The following is a 24,738-nucleotide window of genomic DNA, read 5'->3' on the forward strand; positions in this document are numbered from 1 at the left end:
TGGTTCAGTTGTATTCCATTATATTAATATATCACATTTTATTTAGACCTCTAGTCAATGAGCTTTTACTTGGCTTCCAATTTTTTGCTATCTCTGTCTCTCTCTCTCTCTCTCTCTCTCTCTCTCTCTCTCACACACACACACACACACACACACACACTCTCTCTCTCTCATAGCCCAATGCTACTAATAATATTTTAGCATATACGGGGACTTCCTTTTTAAATCATTGTCCTGCTTGGTGTGTACAGGTAATGGAATCTCTTAGAGGGTATGGGTGTTTTTGTGTCACTTTATTTACGTAATTCTAGATTGTTTTTCAAAATGGTTGTATAGATTCACAGCCTTACCCACCATGCTCTACTGCGTCTATTTTCCTATAATCCCTGAAACATTAACTATTCTGATCTTTTGTTATCTTTGCCAGTTTTCAGGGTATAAAGTGAAACTACATTAAATGAATGGTGAAAGGATATGAACAAATGGTTCTCAAAACCAGAGTTACAAACTGTTAATGACCATATGAAAGAATGCTTTCTTTCTGAAATTAAAGAAGTACAAATCAAAACTGATTTAATCAAAATCTTTTCCATTCAATTTTACAAACATTTTCTTACTCCATTCTGTTACTTTTTTAATAAATTTAATAAATATTTATTTAATGCTTACTTGCTGCATAGCTCTGTGCTATGCGCAGTAGAGGGCATGGGGGGCATCCAGGGTGGGGTCAAAGAAGCAAAAATATACTCCTAGTCCTCGCAGAGACAATAGTGGAGTGGAACAAATGAGATGGTGTAACGGCAACCACACTGGCATGCTGAGGATGGTTGCTAGCACAGGTTTTAGATCTGCTTTACTAGGAAAGATAGCTGTTTCAGGGGTCAACAGTCTTCTTTAATTACATAAAATACAAACAGAGGAAATACAGAGAAGAGAAATAAAGACCAACAGAAAGGGCTCTACTGCCTGAATCAAAACAATAAGAGCTTTTACCTCTGAGAAGTCAAGGAGCTCTGAAAATGCGACCACTCGGAGTCTCAACCAGGGAATCACAAGATCCTTCTTGTAAGTGAGCCCCCAAAGCAAAAATTCACCTCTCAGAATATATACTTTTTCAGCTAATAGGCTCAGAGTCAGAAGGCAACACAACCCTCCTGACTCAGTGCCTAATTAGCAAAAGGTGTGTAAGCCTTCCTAAGAGCAAGCTTCCCTTAATGGGCTCCACATGAGGACTATTGATGGACAGGGAAGATCTTATTCCCCATTAACCTTACAGGTGGGCATATGTAAGGTGAATGACAGGAGTTAAATAATTCAATACAACAAATATTTGTCAGTTCTTAATTTGTATAAAATGCTGGTGCTGGTGCTGGTGATTTTTGGATTACAAATAACATTACCCCCGCTCTCCAGAGACTTACTGTCTAATGAGGATTTATAATATGTACACAAATATGTACAATGCATGGTATAAAGACAACAGGGACAAAGAAGAAATCATGGTAGTGATCTAGGTAAACTGAGGTGGGTAAGATTCCATTGAGCCTGGGGAGATGAGGCAAAGCTGGAATGGGGCCTTGAAAAAGAAGGATTTTAAATGGGGGATGTGAGAAGTGGGTGTATTCCAAGTATTGGGGAATTCATGAAGGAAGGTAAATGCAAAACAATATCAGACATAACTTAGTCAATTTGGCTAAAACATAGAACACATAAAGAATAGTGGTATAAAAAAAGTCTGGACAGGTAACTCACTCATATTATTTTAATGCTTATCTAGTCTTATCTAGTCTAATCAGTACTTCAAAAGGATTTCCTCTAAAGTGGTCATCTAGTCTCCCCTTAAAGACCTCTAGTGAAGGAAAACTTATTTCCAGAGATAAGCTACTAATTTTTTTTGCACCTTTAATTGTTGCTAAGATGGGTGCATAGTGACTAGTCTTTATACAGACAGAAGACATCCCACAGATCAATTGAAAAGATTGAAAATTCCATGCAATATGTTCTGTCTGTAATACTGCTTAAAAACCCCAAAGAACATTAGCATCTAGATTATTTATTAGTGATGGAGTTAAAAAATCTAATACACATTTCATGCAAATTATTATTTTATTTTTTCACTCTTGAAAATTTAAACACACAGGTGGGCTGCATAAAATCACCGTGTGGGCCGCATGAGGCCAGCAGGCCGTACTTTGGAAAGCCATGCTGTAATTGATGGATGCTCACTTTTTTTCTTTTTCTTGGTCACATGATTTTCTTTAACTGGCCTGCACCACAGTGACATATTTAAGTTCACTAAAAACCCCAAATGATTTTCACATAAAGATGTCTAGCCCTGGCTATACTGATTCAGTTGATTTTTAAAAAAACAAATGTAAGACTTTTAATTTGTTACTATCGAATTTCATATTATTAAATTTAACCCATTGTTCTATCTTGTCAAACTATTTTCATCCTGATTTAGTCAAGTCAACAAGCATCTACTAAGTACCTGCTATGTACTAGGCATGATATTAAGTAATGAAGATACAAAAAAAGCAAAAGTGGTGCCCCAGTTCTTAAACTGGGGTCACGAACTCATTTTAATAATATTTTGATAACTATTTCAATATAATTAGTTTCCTCCACAGTCATATTATCTTACTTTATGAATTGAAAAACATTCTGAAAATTTTTTTATCTGACTTCTACTAACTGTCAAAAGAGTTCATGACACAAAAAGGGTTAAGAATCTCTGTGCCTGCTCTCAAAAACTTCACAGTCTAATAGGGAAGACAACATGCGAATCACAGTGTACAAATTATATACACATATATATGTGTATGTGTGTACATATATGTATATGCATGTGTGTAGATATATGTATGTATGTATGTAGATATATGTGTATATATGTGTATGTGTGTAGATATACGTATATGTGTATATATATGCATAGATGTGTAGATATGTATATGTATGTGTGTAGATATATGTATGTGTGTATATATGTATAGTTGTGTAGATATGTATATGTATGTAGATTATGTACACGTGTATATATGTGTAGATATGTATATGTATGTGTGTAGATATATGTATATATGTGTGTATGTATATGTGTGTGGATATGTATGTGTGTGTGTGCGCACACACACACACACATAAATACATGCATACATATAAAATACCTTGTCCATCATTTTAGAGAGGAGGCACTAACTATAAGAGGAATCAGGAAAGGACACTTGCAGAAGTTGTACTTTGCCGGGACCTGACAGAATTTAGGGACAATAGGAGATGGAGATGATAAAGGGGAGTTCAGGCATAGAGAGCAGCTATTTTAAATGCTTTGAATTAGGAGATGGTATGTCTTCTTTTAGGAATAGCAAGGAGGCCAGTGTCACTGGATTGTAGATTATGTGGAGAGGAGTAAGCTGTAAGATCCTAAAGATAAGAGAGGGGCCATGTTATGAAGTGCTTTAAAAGCCCAATAGAGGATTTCTGTTAGATCCTAGAGTTAGTAGGGAACCATTAGAATTTATTGAATGGTGAGTTTGAGGGGAAACATTGTCCATTTGTGTTTTAGGAAGATCAATTTGATAGCAGATTGAAAGATGGACTGGATTGGGTAAACACTTGAGGCTTGGAGAGCAATCAAAGAGCTATTTCAATAGTTGGGGTGATAAGGTCCTGCACCAGAGTTTGGTAGTGTTAGAGGAAAGAAGAGAGTATGTAAGAAATGTTACAAAGGTAGAATTGACAGAACTTGGCAACTGATTGAATATGGGAAATGGAGGGTGGGGTGGGAAGAGGTGAGTGAAGACACCTAGGTTTGTGAGCCTCAGTGACTGGGAAGATGATGGTGCCCTTGACAGTAATTGAGAAGTTCAGAAGAGAGTTTTGGGGAAAAGATAATCCCCCAAAGTTCAGTTGTGGATATTTTTAGTTCAAGATTATTTTGAGCCCTTCCATTTGAGACATCTGAATAGGTGCTCATCCAATATATTGTCTATCCCTCACAGACTAATGTGATCTATGATTTTTATTCCCTCATTCATATCAGTGATCAAAACAGTGAACCCCAGAAGACTAGAGACTCTGAATCACTCCATAAAAATCTTTCTTCCAAGCTTACATTCACTCATTAATGACAATTTTTTGGATCTGTCCTTTCAAAAAAAATTGAATATTCCTAAATATTCTAGCCCTTTTTATCTTGTCTATAAGAATGACAGTGATTTTGGAAAACGTTTTGCTTAAATCCCTGTACTGTAGCTGTAACACTCTCCTGAGCTGCAATCCTAGTAATCTTGTCAGAAAAGGACAAGTTTAGTCTGGAAAAGGTTTAGTCTGGCATGACCTATTCTTAAAAGACCCGTCTTGGCTTTTCAATGTTTACTGTTTCTGTTTCTAATTGATCACAAATCAAAAAGTCAAGCTCTGAGGTATATACCTTGAAAACTATCCTCATCCCTTTCTTGAAAATTAAGAGAACATTGGACTGTCTTCAGTCCTATGGTATCTCTCTCTTTTAGTAGCTACTGCTAGGTTCAGAAATCAGAGGGCAACTTATCTATTTTATCATAAAGTTGGTTCTTTTTCAGATAAATTAGACTAGATGGCAACTGAATGAGGTCCCTTCCAACTTGGACATCCTGCGATTTTTTAATTCAGTCTTCACTCAGTCATCTTTTACATTACCATCTACCTTGGGCATGGGCATATTCCTTCTTCAATCTCCCTCTTGCCCTGATATTTTTCCTGGACAATAATATAGCTCCGGTCATTGTTGTTGCTATCATTTATATCTGTCTCCACCCTCAGATCATTCCGGGCTTTAATGCTTATCATTATAGCCTTCTAGGACCAGGTTACTACTTTCTATTCCTCATCCATCATCTCTGACCTGCCATAGCTTCTATCATTTAAAAAACAAACAAAAAAAACGTAAATTGTTTGTGCCCCCATATAGATCTCATTAAACTATTCCCACTCATCTTCCCTCATTGGAATAACTCATCTTTAGCATTTTATTCTGGATAGTTTCCCATTTCTTTGGCCAGTTTCCCTTGTAGAATTTCAGGCCACCAGATTCTGCATATAATTTCTTTAAATTTAAAAAAATCTGCTTCTTGATTGTGCCTCTACTTCTCTAACTTGAATTATAATGAAATCTTTCCTCTAAGAGTCTCATTATTTCCACTTGAGTGATTATTTTCCTTACTGGTTACAGTCAGGTCCAAAATAACCACTCCTGCTGTTATTTGCTCCATGTTTTAAAGGATGGAATTTTCATTAAGGTGAGTCACAAATTTATCAATTGTTCTGCCTTTAGAAGAAAGAGCTTTAGCACTCTGCATAATTATCTGAGTAATTGAAATCCCACATCAGTACTGCATCATGTGTCCATCCCACATCTGTGGTTTGTTTCCCCATCTTCTTGTCTTTCCTATCCCTCTATCTGAGTCAGAGTTTCTTAAACTGGGGTCACGAACTCATTTTAATATTTTTTTCATTTCTTTTATTATTTAATTTATTTAATATATTTAGTTTTCAGCATTGATTTTCACAAGAGTTTGAATTACAAATTTTCTCCCCATTTCTACCCTCCCCCCCACTCCAAGATGGCATATATTCTGGTTGCCCCATTCCCCAGTCAGCCCTCTCCCCTCCCATCCCCTTTTCCCTTCCTTTCTTGTAGGGCCAGATAAATTTCTACACCCCATTGCCTGTGTATCTTATTTCCTCGTTGCATGCAAAAACTTTTTTTTTGAACATCTGCTTTTAAAACTTTGAGTTCCAAATTCTCTCCCCTCTTCCCTTCCCACCCACCCTCCCTAAGAAGGCAAGCAATTCAACATAGTCCACATGCATATCATTATGTAAAACCCTTCCACAATACTCATGAAAGATTAACTATGTTTTGCTCCTTCCTAAGCTATCCCCCTTTATTGAATTTTCTCCCTTGACCCTGTCCCTTTTTGAAAGTGTTTGTTTTTGATTACCTCCTCCCCCTGTCTGCCCTCCCTTCTATCATCCCCCCTTTTTTTATCTTCTTCCTCCTTCTTTCCTGTGGGGTAAGATACCCAATTGAGTATGTATGGTATTTCCTCCTCAGGTCAAATCCAATGAGAGCAAGATTTACTCATTCCTCCTCACCTGCTCCCTCTTCCCTTCCTGAAGAACCATTTTTTCTTGCTACTTTTATGTGAGATAATTTATCCCATTCTATCTCTCCCTTTCTCCCTCTCTCAATATAGTCCTCTCTTATCACTTAATTTGATTTTATTTTTTTAGCTATCATCCCTTCATATTCAACTCACCCTGTGCCCTCTGTCTATATATATATATATATACACACATATATATGTATGTGTGTATACACACACACACACACACAAACACACATACTTATACCTACATATATACATACATGGACACACACATAATATACGTATACATACACACACACACACACACACACACACACACACACACATATATATACATATATATATATATATATATATGCATATTCCTTTCAGCTACTATGATACTGAGGTCTCATGAATCATGCACATCATCTTTCCATGTAGGAATGTAAACAAAACAGTTCAACTTTAGTAAGTCCCTTATGATTTCTCTTTCTTGTTTTTCATGGTTTTCTCACATCATTCTCATTTCTCTTCCCAATTTTTCCTCTACTTCTCTTAACTTGCTTTTCCAAATCCTTTTTAAGCTCTTCCATGGCCTGAGACCAGTTCATGTTTTTCTTGGGGGCTTTTGATGTAGGCCATTTGACTTTGTTTGCTTCTTCTGGCTTTATATTTTGGTCTTCTTTGTCACCAAAGAAAGATTCCAAAGTCTGAGACTGAATCTGAGTCCATTTTCACAGCCTGGCCATGTTCCCAGCCAACTTACTTGACTTGAGTTTTTTGTCAGGGTGTGACTCCTTGTAGAGTAAAGAGTACTTTGTTCTAAGCTTGAGGGGATGTGCGGTTGTTTTCAGAGCTATTTCTATACAGCCAGCTCTGCCACACCAGCACTCCTCCTTCTCCAAGAACCACCAACTGGAAGCTGACTCAGATCTTAAGCAGGCTCTGCACTCCTGCTCTGATCTGCCACTTAATTCCTCCCACCAGGTGGGCCTGGAGCTGGAAGCAACTGCAGCTGTAGTTCTGTAGCTGCACCACCTCCCCTGCCCCTGGGGTGGTGGCCGAACTGCGAACTCCTTTCACTCTCTGCAGCTTTTCCGACTGTTGTTCTCTGTTGTCTTTGGTGTTTGTGGGTTGAAAAGTCTGGTAACTGCCACAACTCACTGATTCAGGGCACTAGGGCCTGTTCCGCCTGACTCCTGATCTGGTTGGTCCTGCCACCACTCACGCTGAGCTCCGCTCTGCTCTGCTCCCCTCTGCTCCGTTTGTGATAGACTTCACCCAGTGACCATCCAGGTTGTCCTGGGCTGGAGCCCTGCTTCCCTCTGCTATTTTGTGGGTTCTGCCATTTTAGAATTTGTTCAGAGCCATTTTTTTATAGGTTTTTGGAGGGACTTGGCGGCAAGCTCATGCAAGTCCCTGCTTTCCAGCCTCCATCTTGGCTCTGCCCCCCATTTTGATAATATTTTGATAACTGTATTTCAGTATAATTAGTTTCCTCCTCAATTATATTATCTTTATGAATTGAAAAACATTCTGAAGATTTTTTTATCTGACTTCTACTGACTGTCAAAAGAGTTCATGACACAAAAAGGGTAAAGAATCTCTGGTACAGGTGATCTTCCTATTTCCATTTTGACTCAGGAAACACCTATTATGTTCCTATCATGTTTAAGGCTAGAAAAACGAAAACAAAAACAGTCTATGCCTTTAAGTACATTATATCCTGTTACTTATTTGTCACTTTGTATTGTTTCTTACCTCAGTGTTCTCTACCAGATTTCCTCTCATCTGTACATGAATGTATCTTGTTATACTGATTAACATTGGGGGCTGTCGCAATGTTATTCCTCTGTTCTTTTTGAATAAGGAATACCTTGTAGTTTCATTTCCTGGGAGGTCACCCAGGTACTTGTCTATATTGAAGAGTATGAAATTCATCTTGTGGTTTATTGCCATGGCTGCCACATTGACTTTGCCTAACTAAGGTTAGGCAACCTATGGCCTCAAGGCCACGTACAGCCCTAGTGGTTCTCAAGCCCAGCCCTTTGACTGAATCCAAACTTCACAGAACAAATCTTGCTCAGCAGCCACAAAGAGGATCTGTACTGAGGCCAGACTCTCTGTCCCATAGGCCAGAGCTGGTTTGAGGGTTGGGAGAAAAGAACATGGGGATTATGAGTAAAGCCTTCTGGGCAGAAAGTCTTTGATCATCTGTTAGGATTACAAGATATGGAGGAATATAAGATGTATCCTAGTAGAGCATTACTTGGGAAGACAAGAGACTTGAGATCTGATTGATATACTTTCCACATGAAGCTTTTTCTAGTTACCTCCTTAAACTTGGTGCCTTTCTGTTGAGACTAACCCCAATTTCTCCGTTCTATATCTACTTTGTACATAGTTGTTGCAAGTTGTCTCTCTCATTATACTGTATGCTTCTTAAGAGCAGAGGTGGTTTTTGTTTCTTGTGGTTTTTTTTTAACTTTCTACGTATGCCCAGTACTTAGCACAATGCATGAGGGCATTTAATAAATACTTATTAGTATTAACTGTACCATCCTATCAAGTTGCAGGTGTAGTTCACTTCAAAATTTCAAGGACCTATAGGGTTTTTTTTTTCCACGAGGGTACCTCCTTCCCCATTACAATTCACAATCCTTCAGTTTAGTAGCTGATGTTCGTGGCCTGAAAACATCATCATTTTTATCCTGTCAGGTGATATACCATTCCAAATTTATGGACACTTACCATAAGACCACAGAAACACATGTAGGCTCAAATTCATAACCTTCTAATACAGAACTGATAGCATAATGGAAAAAGCACAGGATTGGGAATCAGAAGAACTCATTACAAATGCCAGACATTTTTTACTACTGGTATAACCTTGAATAAATCATATAACTTGTATAGGCTTTAGTTTCCTCATCTGTAAAATGAAGGAATTGTACTAAATGACTTCTGAGTTGACTTCCAGTTTTAAATGTATGAATCTATAATCTTCTTATTTTGTTCCTGTGGTATCTAGCTTGGCAGATCCACATAGGTAGTTTTATTCTTCCTTCTCTGACTTACATTTAATTCTCACTGGATCAGATTTGGAAAATCCCAGTCTCTTTTTTGATGCATTTTATGGCAAAGAGTCTACCATTTGTATAATTTAAGCTATAGTCCATCCAGAACTCCAAATTCCATTCTCAGGCCATATTTCATAACCAGTTATTTAGTTCTGAAGTCTGTCTTTCTCTTCTGTATCCCTTGCTTTTTAGATTTTAATGGATTTTTACAAGTATATTTTGGGGTTTTTTTATGTACAGCTGCTAGATATTTCATTCTATATCTCTTCCCATCTTAACTCTCAGAAAGACGTCCCATATAACCAATATTTCTTTTAAAGAGAAACAAGACCAAGAGAAATAAAACATTTACCCTACTTATATGCAATATTATACATCTGTGAAACACCTACCTCTTTAAGCTTGTTCTTTAAAATTTTGCAGCATTCATTTTTCAACTGTTTTATGGTTTTTATTCTTTCTTTTGGTATACATAATCATTGTGTATATTGTTTTTCTGACTCTGCTTATTTCACTTTGTGCCACTTCATATAAATCTTTCCATGCTTCTCTGTATTTATCATGCTAGTCCTTATTTTTTTTTTCATTTTTTGGAGGCATTTGGGGTTAAGTGATTTGCCCAAATTCACATAGCTAGTAAGTGTCTGAAGCTGGATTTGAACTCTGGTCCTCCTGATTCCAGGGCTGGTGCTCTATCCACTGCACCATCTAGCTGCACCTAGGTCTTTACTTTCAATCAATGTCAGTACTTAAAAAACAAAACATACCACTTGTTTCCCTAATGTGTTTAGTATTGGAAGGGGTTAAATTGGAGCCATATTTGGGTTGACCCTTAAATGCCAAATGAGTTTGTAATAGGCAATGGGAAACCAGTGAAAAGTTTTGGTCATTTTAGGGACATGGTGAGACTGACATAGGTAGATGAATTATCAAGCAATTTCAGTCACCTACATGTGAACCCATCAAGAATTGGAACAGGTGATGACAGCAAGAATAGAAAGGAGTAGATAGATGAAAGCCACAAAGGAGGACTTGATCCTTGCTTTGGTTGGTATTAGAGAAAGAAGAGTCAGAGGTAATTCTGGAGTTTGAATCTAGAAGGGAAAATATGTGAAAAAAATAATATTATTTTTGATATAAATAGGGGGAGTAAGGAGGAGGAACTAGTGTTGATCTGAAGATTACATGTTTAATTTTATATATTTTAAAATTTCAGATTACAACAGGTTGCTCAAATAGAAACAACTATTTACATACAAGAATACACACATAAATTAGTTGAAAGGTAATCTCAGAAGGATGACCTAACATTTTAGTTTGAAAAACAAAACACTAAGATGATTCAAATGAGATAATATATGTAAAGTGCTTTGTAAAGTATAGTTGTATAAATGCCAACTAGTATTATTATTATTATTTAGAATGGTGACTTTCTTGCAAAGTGGTACATGACTACAATCCCAGCTGCTGGTAAAGTTGAGGTTGGTGGATTACTTGATTGAGTAGACAGTGATGCAGTCAGACCTGTGGTTTATCAAAATCAATTTGGCAGTGAGTGAAGAATAAGACAGAGAGACCAATCAGAAGGCTATTTCAATACTTCATATGGGAAGTTACAAAGGCCTGAACTATAGTGACGGTTATGGAGAGGAAGGGTTGTGAAAGATGATGTTATTGTAAAAATGACAAAATCTGGCAGCCGTTTGGATATGTAGGATAAGTGAGTGAGGACACAATGATGGCACTGACATGAGCCTGAGTGAATGGAAGAATGGTCCAATGCCTTGAAGTGTAATAGGGAAATTTAGAAGAGGTAAAGATTTCAAGGAGAAGATAATGGTTTCCATTTAGGCCATGTTGAATTTGAAATGAATAGAAGTGAACCAGTTTGAGGTATCCATAAGGCGATATGGGACTGTATCTCAGGAGAGAGAGATACACATACACATACTCACACTCACACTCACACACATGTGTGTATGTGTGCATGTGTGACTGTAGCTGAGGAGAGGGACTAAGATTACACATATACATACATACATACATACATATACAGGCAGTATGATTTTGTGAATCATCTGCATAGAAGTGATCATTAAACCAGAGGGAGCTGAAGAGATCACAAAGTCAAAAAGCAGAAGTAAGAGAACAGGGCCCAAGAAGAGCCTTGTGGGGCACACAAATTTAGTTTGCATGGTGTGGATGGAGATCCATCATAGAAGATTGATAAAGAGTAGAAAGATATGTAGGAGGAGAAATAGGAGAGAGCAAAATTATGAAAATCTACATAGGAGAGGGTGATGAACAGTGTCAAATTCTGCAGAGGTCAATCAAATTGAGGATTGAGAAAAGCCATTAGATTTGCCACTTAAAAGAACATTGATAACTTTTAAAAGAGCAGTTTCATTTGACTGGTGGTTAGAAATCAAACTGCAGAGGTTTTAGGCAGGGAAAAAGTAGAAGCACCTAGGGTGGATGGGTTTCTTAACAGGGTTGGGCCTAAAGGGAAGGAGAGACAGGATCATAGCTGCTGAGCATTCTAGGATGTAGTGAGAGTTTTTACAACAAGGGGTAGTCATGGGTATACTTGTAGAAAGCAGGAAAGGTTCTAGTTGATAAGGAAGGAGTTGAGTATGTTAGTTGGGCCATCTGCAGGAAAATATGGGAAGGGACAAGATCAAAGGTACATAGAGGGGCCTCAGAAAAGGGGAGTGCTACTCCTTCATCCCAGTCCAGAGCACATGGAGAAAGCAAAGGTAGGAAGTTTTCTGAGTAATATGATTTTATGAAAAATGAAAAGGCACTAACTCTTGGCTAATTATTCAGTGGAGGGTGAAGAGAGGTCCCCAATATAGCAGGCAGGGAAATATGTAGCTGTGGGAGAGTTGAAAAGATGCATAAACATTTGGAACAACAGTGCTGAAGAGTAGAACAGTCAATTAGGGAAATTTAGATGGATCGCCTAGCTTCAGCAGGGTCTTAGTAATAATAGATAACATAAAATTTTACTGGACTCACTGAGCAAGGATTTCTGATTTCTTCCAGCTTATTTAGCAGTACCTGAAAAGGAACAAAGCAGGCACATGGTTATAGTTCTAGATGGTTCGTGTTTGGCAACGCATTATCAGGGATGTGACAAAGGGACAATGTACTCCAACAGATCTTGGATGGATGGTGGTGATTCTGATAGGTGGGGGTGATGTTAAGAGAAAACAAGCAAGATATCTAGCATGCTTAATGGACTTTGTGTCACACAATTATGGGAATAAAGGAGCAAAATTGCCTAGGAGGTTTATAAGAGGCATCATTAGAGGGGAAGCCATGTTGGTGGGATCACAGATCCATTGAATTTTTTGATTATTTTATATGACTACTTTATTCAGTGTTTACTATGTTCAAGACATTCCACGAAACACTAGAGATACAAACTCCCCTCCAAGACTATAATTTATTTACCTGGATGGACATTTCAATTTACTTATGGTTTGCTCAATATTCACCATTAAAACAGCAACAACAACAAAACCCGGTACTATTAAAATACCTCCTATGTACCAAGCATGTAGCATATCAGCAGTCACTCCTTGCTTTCTCCTTCACATTTGCATTCCTTTCTGTATTTTTTTCTTATTTGACTAACACAAGTTAAAAACCTCTATTCTCAGTGGCCAAGCAACAGAATTTCTAGACAGAAGAACATGCATGTTTCAGAGGCAGTGTAGGTTAATAAATATACTTGGAAGCTGGAAATCTGAGTTTGAAACCTGCCTCTGAGATAATAGCTTTGTGACAGTGGGCAAATCATTTAACTAACATCTAGGCTTCAATGTAAAACTGACATAATGCTACCTGATGTTCATTTGTTTCAGTCATGTCTGACTCTTTGTGACTCCATTTGGGGTTTTCTTTGCAAAGATACTGGAATGGTTTGCTATTTCCTTCTCCAGCTCATTTTACAAGATGAGGAAATTGAGGCAAGAAGAGTTAAGTGATTTTCCCAGGGTCACACAGTTATTAAGTGTTTGAGACCAGATTTGAACTCAGGAAGATGAGTCTTCCTGACTCCAAGCCTAGCATTCTATTCACTGTACCACCTAGCTGCTCTAATATTGCTTGTAGTAATGACCAAGCTGGTTTCTGTGAGTATTAAATAAGATCATTTTGTAAAGTGTTGCAAAATTTAAAGTACCATATACATTCTCATGAAAAATGGAGAAAGGATTGGGCATTTTTTAATGAACTGCCTGCTAAGTAGGGTATTAACACCTAATATGTTTTATGTTTTTTGCATGTTTAAATTCCAGATGAGTTAATGATTTGGGGGAACAGAAGATCATAAGTCAAGAGCTAAAATGGACCTCAGAAGGCATCTAGGCCCTCTCCCTTGTTTTGATGAGGAAACTACCTTTCTTTTTTTTAAATGAATTTTATAAATGAAGCATTTTAATATTCTGTCATTACAGTCATTCTAGAATAAGAGGAAACTTTTTATGTCAAATAGAATCATAGGATTTCTTAGCTACAATTGAAGTTTAGAAGTCCCATATTCAATTTTGCAGATGAGGAAGTGAATTATGCCAGTTAATTGATTTGTCCATGATCATAAAGATCATTAGTCTATTTTTTCTGGTTATTTCACAAGATATTTTAATAACTTATTAGTTGTTTTTTAAATGACTTTATGACTCATCCATATTTTTATTTCCCTTGGTAGCTCCCAGTTACTTCATCTTTCTCAGGTCCATTTAATGTGTTACCAGTGAAGAGCAAATGGAGCAACGTTGAATTTCATGTTCTTTTTTTTGATCTGGAAAATCTTATGGAACTTCTGCTGTCCACCCAATTCAACAACTTCAGCACCTCCCACTCATGGCATGGCAGTGACATTCTAAGAAGAGCCAAAAGCACCTTCGAGAAAAGGCCACTGGCATTGAAAAGGAGTAAAACTGCCACATCTTCTATTTCAGGGGAAGTGCAGTTGAAGAATATTTGTGAAAACCAGGACCAGGGAGATAGCCCAGACAAATCCTTTGAAGAAAACGAGGGTATCAGGAGACAGAAAAAAATGAAGAGTTCCAAAAAAGCTCAATTTATACCACCAAGAAAAGTTGATATCAACCTCATGATAGACACAGCTAAACTTCTCTTGTCATGCCTCTTACCATGGGGTGTAGATAAAGAATTAGATAATCTTTGCATTCAGCATCTAAATATTTTAAGGCTTCAATGTCCAGCTTCTCTAGGATTAGCTTCAAATGAAGATCACTTCTCTTTGATGTTGCCTGGTTGGAACTTTTGCAATCCAGGCATGAAGGAAGGGTGTTCAGTCATTAACTTGTTTTCCAGAAAAGTGCTGGACTTGTCAAATAAATACATTGCTGCCCTCTCAAGTCAACCAGAAGGTATAGGAGAGCTAGAAAGTGATTCAAAACGTGGGTCAGACACTATACTATATCTATTAAGCAAGTTGTTTTTAGTTAATAAGTTAGTTAATATGCCTTTAGAATTGGCCTACAGAACTAACAGGTAAGAAGTACTTATGATCTTTTCCCCTTTTTGGTGATGGGTGGGTTTGGTAAAGAGAAGGACATAGTCACAAAAAAATCTACTAAATTTGTCTTATTTTTCATGGGAAATATTGATCAATATGATAAACTTAAAATGTGTTTAATTAAACCTGGATCATAGAATTAGAGCAGAAAAGATCCTTAGAAGCCACTGAGTCCATAACTTTCATGATAAAACTGAACCTAGAAAGAGTGTAGCATTTTATTCATCCAAAGTCATACAACTGATAGAGGATAGTTCCTGGTAGAGCCAGTATAAGAAATGAGTTCCTCTGACCCCAAATCCAGCACCCCTTCCATTATACTGTGCTACATCTGTCACACACACACACACACAAAATTTCAGTTAGATTTGATGACTTATTTCATATTTAATTTTGAATTTGAAATACTGTTTTTCTGATTATAAATTTTTCGTGATCATAAAGGAATTTAACTATGGGACTTTTACCATCCTATTTAGAAATTAAATTCACATCTTAGAAGAAAAATTTCTAAAACTTTAGATCTCATCAAATCATACAATCAAGAAAGTAAAGAGAGTTTCTTTTTCAATTATTTATTTCTAAAAAAAAACAACAACAAACAAAACCAAAACACCTTGATGCTTCTCCCTGATGTGTCATCTCTTGCATAATTTTCTATATTTCTATATTGTCATATTTAATTAAATTCTGCACTGCTTTAATTATTGAGCTCATAAGGTCACCCAGGATTCTGAAAGGTATTATAGATATTTAAATATATGGCATGCTCCCAACCTTCAAAGAACTTATAAACTCAACTACAAAATGTCTGGTACATTTAAATGTTGTAACTGGTCAGAAAAGAAAGAGATAAATGGACTATTTGTGGAAATATCCTGGGAGGAAGTAGGACTAGCATCTGGATAAGCATTAAATTGTGGTGATATTTTTGTGTTTGGTCATCCTCTTTAGAAAAAGTTTCAACAATCTATCCGAAAGAACATGAACCTCTGCTTATTTGTCTCTTAGATGCCCCCATTATTGGAGGGAGTGACAAATTTGATTGACGTACATTTGCACCTCTTGTCTGTACTTATAGTTCATGTCCAATAATCAATTCTTTTTACATCTTTCATCTTCTATTACTTAGCAGTCTCATTTGTAACATTTCACATTACTATATTACTGAACTCCCTAGAGTCAATCAAAGTTATATTGAAAATTCTATTATGAGGATTTGGGTATTTTTTTGTTTTTTGTCATCAGAGGTAGAGATTAGATGTCTAGATTCTTTTTTCTTCACATTTTTTCATGTAGACTGCTTTCCAACGATCATTCTAGAAACACATGGAGAGATCCTTCATTGGTAGATGCCCATCTACTGATGACTTATGGCAATCTATGAAAACAAAAGAGTAATAGAGATGTTCCCTCAGTTCTATCTTTGGCCCCCGTAAATTTCTACAGTGGTGAGAAAATGATGGCAGAGAGGAGAGACGGAGCTAAGAATCTCATAGTTTTTAGACCATCTATAAACTTTAATTTAGCTGTTGAAACTCTAAATGTGTGCTCCTTGCCTAATGACTAATGATTGGGTATACCATTCATTGGAAGAGTTGATCATATCAACGTTGACATTCTTACCATAAATGAAACCAGAAGGAAGAAGGAAATTATATCAAAGTGGAATGATGGTTCATTGCAGGCCAACATTGGAGTTGGTGGCACTGATATTATATGCCTCAAAGCCCCAAGAAAAATAATTTCATGAGACATTTGGTCATCTCTTATGGCAGTGATCATGTTATGTATCTTCAAAAAAATTGAATTTAATGCATCAGCATTGGTTCCTTAGTATGAAGACATCAAGAAATTCTCAAAAGCATTTGTTAATAAATTAAATAATTAAATTATTATAATATAATTAATATTGTTGTAATTAAATATAGCATGATATATTATATATGTCATATATAAATATAATGTAATATATAATATAATTAAATCATTATAACATCAGTGTGTAAGAGTACTGATGAAGATATTGAGAAACGTGGTCATGAATAAAATTGTGAGGGGCCAAAGGTTTAACAAAGATGCTTCATGACTTTATGTCATGAATAACTTTTTTTTTCAGAACTGGATCAATAGGCACTGGATGTGGAAAGTGCCAAATGGCATTCTTTCTCCTAAAAAAGATAGTTATATTTTAACATAAGAAAAAACGTTAATGTGAAAGTATTGAAGAATCATCAATTTGTAAATAATCTGATTATCAACTTAATAGAACAAAGATCAGGTTAGTATAAAGCTAAAAGAAAGAATAATAATGATAAAAAGATGTGGCATGCAATTGAAACAACTCTGCCTTAACCTATTTTAAAAAGTTGTAATGAGAAATTGCTAATGGACAATAAAAATGTTAAGGACACCAATTATAATCTTAAACAGAAGTTTATTCAATGTAAATCAGTTTCCACAACAAAAAAACAAATGAGGCTAAAAAGTATTTTAGTCAGTAAATGTATAACTTATTTATCTATTAGAGATGATAGTCAAAGAAAACACTGAGACTAACTAAACATGCAACAGTTCTGTAAAATCTTATTTGAAAGAATGATGGAAGATTATGAGCAATATGACTTCATAAAGAACAGAAAACCATTGCAAAGTAAAAACAATTTAAAGAATGTTTGGTGAGAGAGTCAGCTAAGCAAAGACAACCCAAGAACATTTAAGGATGAAGATCAAAGGCAATAAACAGGAAAAAAAAATGGGGGAAAAAAGCTGAAAATATTTTTGCAATATTATTTTCACCATCAGGGAGAGCAGAGACTCTTCACTTTGACTTCCCCATTACAGACGTGGACATACTCATTATATAAAGTACAAATAACTGTGAAGAGAACAAATACAGGAAAAACCAGCCTCATTAGACCAAGGGTAGATAGAGATCTGTACTGGATGGGGCAAAATTTTGAGGGCATAGCGGGATTGATTCCCAAGGGACTCGAATGAGGAAAAGATATCAAAAGAATGGGAAAAATATTAGATCTTCCTAATGTTAAAAAAAGATGATTATATGCCTACCATTTACACATTTATCAAGTGTATCCTTAATGAGAATACTTACACAGAACAAGTAGACTGTTGCAAATGATATCCCACATATATTTACTATTATTCATTTGAATGAAAGATATAGAGTATACAAGACCTCGTAGTGGTTATCGCCTATTTATTATGAAAAAAAAATTCATTCCACAAAGTAATGTACCACTTTAAAGTCTCTCTTCCCACAAAGTCTCTATCATCATACATCAAAGTCATTCAAGATTCCCTGAAAAATATAACAGAAACAAACATTGTTCAATGACCCTCTGCTTATAAATCTCAGGTAAAACATATGACCGTGAAATAGATGTTTGCTACTGTCATGCAGAAAATCAAGCAGGGGAGGGAAGTTTCTCCAGATATTACTGAAAAGAGGTTATCCTAAACTTTCACCCAGGCAAGACCAGGGGTAGGAAGCATGACTAATGCCTTGATTAGAGCATTCAGCTGTTTGACGATCAATATAGCTCTTACATTAATATGTTCTTTCTAACAGGTGATAGAGATGAACTCTGAGTTGGGCCCTACATAGTTGAACTATTTTACATAGTTGTTACTTTTAAAAATAGCTACCAATCTGAGCTGTTAAGGTAACATGCATTTTCCTCAAATCAGTAACATTATTTTGGATGTGATGACAGAATATTGATGTAACACAAAGAATTCCCATTCCTTAGAACAAAACTTTATACTAAGCATGATAGACATTTAATTTTTTTCTATTTAACTGTTTTATTAAAAATTTACTCTTGAACATATAAATGACTGATAAAACTTATTTAGCAACTTTTTTATTTCAGGGATTTTTTTTTTGCTTTTATATTATATTAATTCTTAATATGCCCTTCCCTCTCCCCACCCAGGGAGCCTTTCCTTGTAATAGTTCAGCAAAACCAACCAAAGCACTTACCATGTGACAGTGTATTTGACATTCTACACCCACAGTCCCATCTCTCTTCAAAGAAAGAATAGAGGTCATGGGGGATATTTTCAAATATTTAAATTTTAAAAGAAAGTAAGTTCAGCTATAGAAAGAGTAATTATTCATGTCTTAACAGTAAAGAAAAGTTTATAGTTTTAAACTATATTTTTCCCTATGGCCCTATCACAGTATATGCAATTTTTAAAAATATTAGACTTTGTAGGGAAGATATGGAACAGCACATTGTATATAGAAGGCCCTTTTTTTAAAGAAGCACAAGTTATACCTGAGACAGTTAACATATTAATAACTATTAACATTTATGTTATTGAAATAAAATTTTCTAATGGGTTTCTAATGAAGGAAGAGACCCTGGAGGAATGGAATGTAAAATCATGTCAACGGTTAGGTGAGTGTCTGGGTACTGGATCTGTCTAGGGAAAATAGGCCTGTGTAGGACGTTATGTTAAAAGGGCTGAGGGGAAGGGGTAATATTGGAAGAGAATATTGAAATGGGTAGGTTACTGAAGACAAGCTTTGCTTTGCTTGCTTTATATTTTGCCTTGAACCCTGCTTTCCTCATGGACAATATATCACTTAAAGATTACTTTTCTCATACACATCTAATGGTACCCTTTTTTGTTTGTTTATTTTTAGCAGTTACCACAAAATGGAATCTGTTCCTAACAAGGGAAAAAATATTGGCCATGATAATTCAAGTTTCTATGGCAATTTACGAAATGGTAAGTTTTAAGCTAAGAAATAAGGAAGGAGAGTTCTAATCCTTACAGGCTGAAGATGAAAAAATTTGAATGAATGTGCTCTTGATGTTTAATTTATTTTATTGATATTTGGTTTTGCATCACTTTTCTTAATTTATTCCCCCTTTCTCAATCCTAGAGAGCCATACCTACCGAGAATTTAAAAGAGAGAAGAAAACTCAGTTTAATAAAGCATCCATATGATGAAAAATTATCTAGAGTTCATATAGTCAGCACCTTCTTGCACTTCTTTGGGGCCAACCATATTTGTTAATTTCCTCATGCTGATTTTATCGTTGTTGTTTAAAATTGTTTTATATTATAAAGGCCCAAAAGTCTTTTGTCTACACACACCTAGGACCATGCCTTGCATTATGTATGTGATCACGAAATGCTTCGTTGCATTGGATAAGGCTAGAAAAGAATAAAATATTTGAGTAGAAAGATTAGGGGATAAACACTTTCTGATATATTTCTCTTAACACTTGTGCATACACATCAATATTTGATGATAAAATAGGGATCTAAAATGTACATCTTAAAGGTCTGACATAGGAAATTCCTCATTCAGTGGGAAGAGTGACCGCATAATATCTTCGAGGCAAAGACGTTTTCTTTTTATCTCTCCCCTGAAGTTGCAATTAAGATTTTTTAACTCACCGACAATGCCAAGAAAAGTTGGCTCTTGTTTCTAGTTCATATTAAAATTTTAACATCACATTAAAGTACCCTGTGAAGTACCCCATGATGCCAGTAAGTAGTTAGAGTCAAGACCAATATTTAGCTTTGAAGGTAGATTCACAAGGTCAACAAAGTGAAAGAGAGAAAAAGATACGGTTGAAGGGGGGGAGGAGGAGGAAAGATCAAAAGAAAAATCCACCTGACATGCTGTGTTCAAGAAGTAGAAAATAGGACATGGAAACTGCCCAGGGTTTTTTCCTCTGCAGTTTTTATACCTTGGTTTTGGTTATCATTCCTATTTACATTCAGTATTTCATATAGGGGAAAGTATATTAAAATGATTCAGAAATCTCTTGTATCTATTTCTTTCTTTCTTGTTCTTTAATTATGCTGAACTGAATACCTCTTTTATCTCCTGCTATCTTTTTTTCCCCTTACTCTTATTGATTAATTTTTTAAAAAAAGTTTGAAGATGATGATCATTCACTACCATTGATTGAAAAACATACTATCTTAAATTTAGTTGGACCATTTACATTAAAGATTTCAAATACTAGGTAGAGTGATTTAAGTGAGAAATTACAGCTTTTCAAAAATCTGAAACCACCATGTAGCACCCCAACCAACTCTCTAAGATTATAAGTTAAAGACAGATTTACCATCTACATTAGGCCTTCTTCACATAGGTCTGGATTCAAAACTAAGAAACCCATTCTTATTATAGACTTCTGACAGTTTGGGGGTTTCATTGTGACAGATGTCATAATATTTTAATCTATTTATTTTCATTTGAACAACATCATAGATTTTCAATCAGTCAAAATGCATTTATTAAGAACATATTTGCATCTGATCATTTGCTGGATATCATAGATATCATCTGAAATTAGCATTATCACAAGGAGAGTAAGAGTCACATTGACTATGAATATATAAAATAATGATTGCAACAAAGTGAAAAAAGGCCAAAAAGGAAGGTATATAGAAGCAAGGTGTTATCATTTTATTAACACTTATACACATACTTTTTAGCCATATAAAATAGTAAATATTTTACTTTTCTACTGTTTTGTATATTTTGTGGTTTTATTATTTTTGTTTGTGGTCATATGCATAATAAAATATGGTTTCTTTTAAAGCATTATCCTATCTCTCAAATTTTAGGAGAGCCAGGTGGCACAGTGAATAGAGGCCAGGCCTGGAATCAGGAAGACATGAGTTCAAATCTGGCCTCAGATACTCACTAGTTGTGTGACCCCGGGCAAGTTACTTAACCCTGTTTGCCTCAGTTTCCTCATCTGTAAAATGAGCTAGAGAAGGAAAGAGCAAACCATTCCAGTATTGTTCCTCAGAAAACCCCAAACGGGGACACAAAGAGTCAGACCTAACCGAAAAATGACTGAACAATCTGATAGAAGTAATTAACCAAGACAAAGAGCAATTGATGAGGAAATATCTACTGCTTAGTCCCTGTGCAATCTCAGGCAAAACACTGATCCATCTAGGACTCAGTTTCCTTATCTGTAAAATGAGAGGGTTGGAATCGATGACCCCTAGTGTCTCTTCTACCTTAAAATTAATGATACATTGAGGGAATGTTAAATAATAAAAGGGATAAGAGGAACAAAAAATAGCATGTGCCAACAAAGGCGTAATATATTTAGAAGTCGGGAGCTCTATCTCCTTTCTCCTCAGTCGGTTAAAGTTTCTCCTACATGTCAGCTGATACTATGTCTGTTTCTCTCTCACTCTTAATGCTCCCTCTTCTTTTTTGCTGCTGTCTAAGAAATCAAATTACCAAAGTTGTTAGAATGTTGGGTGAAATGAGTCAAAAGGACCTAAGGAGCTACTTGAAAGAGTCGAATGTAGGCCCAGGAGTAGTCAGGTTTGGGGACAGGGTTTCAGTGACTCAGTGGCCTTTTCCTTTTGACTTATTTCTAGTTCTTAGCTAAATTCGTAATGAATGAGTTTGTCAGAAGACTGATCCTGATTTCTGGTTTAGTTTGAAATCTGGAAAATTTGGGAAGAGGCTTGGAAACCTGAGTATTGTTTTAGGAACTGATGAATTCAGAACAGGACGATGTTTGCAAAATTTGGAACCCCCTGCAAAAAAAAAAAGTGCATATTTTTAGCACTATCTCTGTTGAGTGATTTGAGTTTCAATGTCTAAATTAGATTACTCTAAGCTCTACCTGGGCAGTAGCTGGCACAGTGGATAGAGCACTGGTAGAGTCAGGGGGGCCTAAGTTCAAATCCAGCCTCAGATACTTACTAGCTTTGTGACCGTGGGCAAATCACTTAACGCTGTTTGCTTCAATTCCTCACCTACAAAATGACCTTGAGAAGGAAATGGCAAACCACTCCAGTAGCCTTGCTTATAAAACCCCAAATGAGGTTGTGGAGAGTCAAACACCACAGCAATGACTCAATAACAATAAGCTCTACCTACCTCACCTTAGTTTTATACTACTTTTAATGCCCTTTCCCACACATTTTTATCCCTGGGTTAGATTTTTATCTATAATAACTAACTATGGTGACCTTTTTTTTTAACATCAAATATGTTTCATTTAATGAAATGTTGGCACATGCTGTTCTTTGTTCCTCTCATCCCTTTTATTATTTAACATTCCCTCAATGTATCATTAATTTTAAGGTAGAAAAGACACTAGGGGTCATCTATTCCAACCCTTTCATTTTACAGATAAGGAAACTGAGTCCTAGATAGATCAGTGTGTTGCCTGAGATTGCACAGGGACTAAGCAGTAGATATTTCCCCATCAATTGCTCTTTGTCTGTCTTGGTTAATTACATCTATCAGACTTAAAACTTGAGAGAACATCTCTCACAAGTTTTGTGAGAGTCAGAAGTTGAGAGGATCATTCTCTCTATGGGGAACTTTGAGTACAAAGACACACAAAGAGAAGGTAGAAGACCAGTGTTGCTAGGTTGTAAAGTACATGGAGGGTAGTACTATATAAGAATACTGGGATGGTAGGAAGGATCCAAGTCATGAGGAGCTCTAAATGCCCAACAGAGAAATTTATATTTGATTCTTGGGATAATAAGGAGCCACTGGAGTTAATGAGGAAGAGGGGGAGTAACATGGTCAGATCTATATTTTGGAGAAATCACTTTGGCAACTGAGTGGAGGACAGATTGGAGGCAAATGAGCTATCAGTCTATTTTAATAGTCCAGGAAAAAGATGAATCTAAACTAGGTTCCTAGATCTGCAAGTGGAGAAAAGGTGAGGTATGAGAGATTTCGTGAAGAAATAATATTTGGCAACCTATTGAATATGTAAAGCAATAAACAGGAGTGTTGTCCAGAGAATGACATTGAACTTGTGAATCTGAGAGACTAGAAGGATTGTGATAGTTAATAAAGATATATAATAAAGATATTTACTAAAGTAGTTCCTAATAGAAGATGGGTTGGGGGAAAAGATAATGAGTTCTTTCATGCTGAATTTGAGATGTTTATGAGACATGGATCTTGTGATATCCAAAGGCAATTGATTATGGTACACTGTAGCTCAGTTAAGGGATAAGGGGTAGATTAATAGATCTGGTACTCATCTGTATTCGGATAATAACTGAACCAATAAAAGCTGATGAGATAAACAAATGAGATAAAATAAAAGGAGAGGGCCCGTGATTGAGCATTGGGAGATATCCACTACTGGAGAATATGACATAAATGAAGATCTAGCTATAAAGACTGAAAAGAAGCATTTTGACAGGTTAGTGAGCAGAGTGAGAAAAACTCTAAGAGGCGAGAATATCCAGAAGGAAAAGTTGGTCAACAGCATCGGGTACTGCAGAAAAGTCAAGAAGAATGAGAATAGAGAAGATGTCATTAAATCTGGCACTTAGAGATCATTGATAACTTTGGAGAGAGCAGTTTCAATTGAATAAGGAAGTCAGAATCCAGATGGCAGAAGTTTAGAAGTAAGTGAGAAGAGGAGAATTGGAAGCATCAATTGTAGACATATTTAAGGAGTTTAGCTGAAAAAGAGGGAAGATATATTAGATGATAGCTGGTAGGCATGGTAGGATCTATTGATGGTTTTTTAAAGGATGGGGACAGTTGAGAAATGTTTGTAGCCAGGAAAGTGCAAATATATTGCCAAAGATAACTTGTCTCTTTCCTCCCTAAGAGTCAATCCTCTTGTCATTCCACAGGACCATCATTACATTTCAATTTCATTCCTTTTCATTTCATTATTTTTTTTATTATTCTTCCTCAGTCCATGAAGAAAAAACAAATGTAAACAGCTCTGAGATTGCAGATGGCTGACCTTAGTTAAGGGTTTTGATTTTTCTAGAAGGATAATTTCTACTAGTTAAATGTTTCAAGATGTGCTTACTTTCTCAACAAATGATAATGTACATTTGCATTGACTGTGAAATGTGAATTTTCAGAGACTACAAATCAACTATTGGCTAAGAATCTAGTACAGTGATCACCTGCTACAGAAGTCACATGTTCTGAATACTTTTAAGTCAC

At 36.0% G+C, this 24,738-nt stretch overlaps 1 protein-coding gene across 1 annotated transcript in view; it reads left to right on the forward strand.

Annotated features, from left to right (window-relative positions):
• WDR72 (WD repeat domain 72) overlaps nt 1–24,738 on the forward strand; it is a 251,952-nt gene that overhangs the window by 124,529 nt on the left and 102,685 nt on the right. Inside the window, exons 15-16 of the mRNA XM_036736044.1 lie at nt 13,957–14,743; nt 19,447–19,529. Coding sequence (XP_036591939.1) covers nt 13,957–14,743; nt 19,447–19,529 — 870 coding nt within the window. The remainder of the gene's footprint in view (nt 1–13,956; nt 14,744–19,446; nt 19,530–24,738) is intronic.

Source organism: Trichosurus vulpecula, chromosome 8, assembly GCF_011100635.1.
Source record: "Trichosurus vulpecula isolate mTriVul1 chromosome 8, mTriVul1.pri, whole genome shotgun sequence".
In the NCBI taxonomy this organism is placed as follows: Eukaryota; Metazoa; Chordata; class Mammalia; order Diprotodontia; family Phalangeridae; genus Trichosurus; species Trichosurus vulpecula.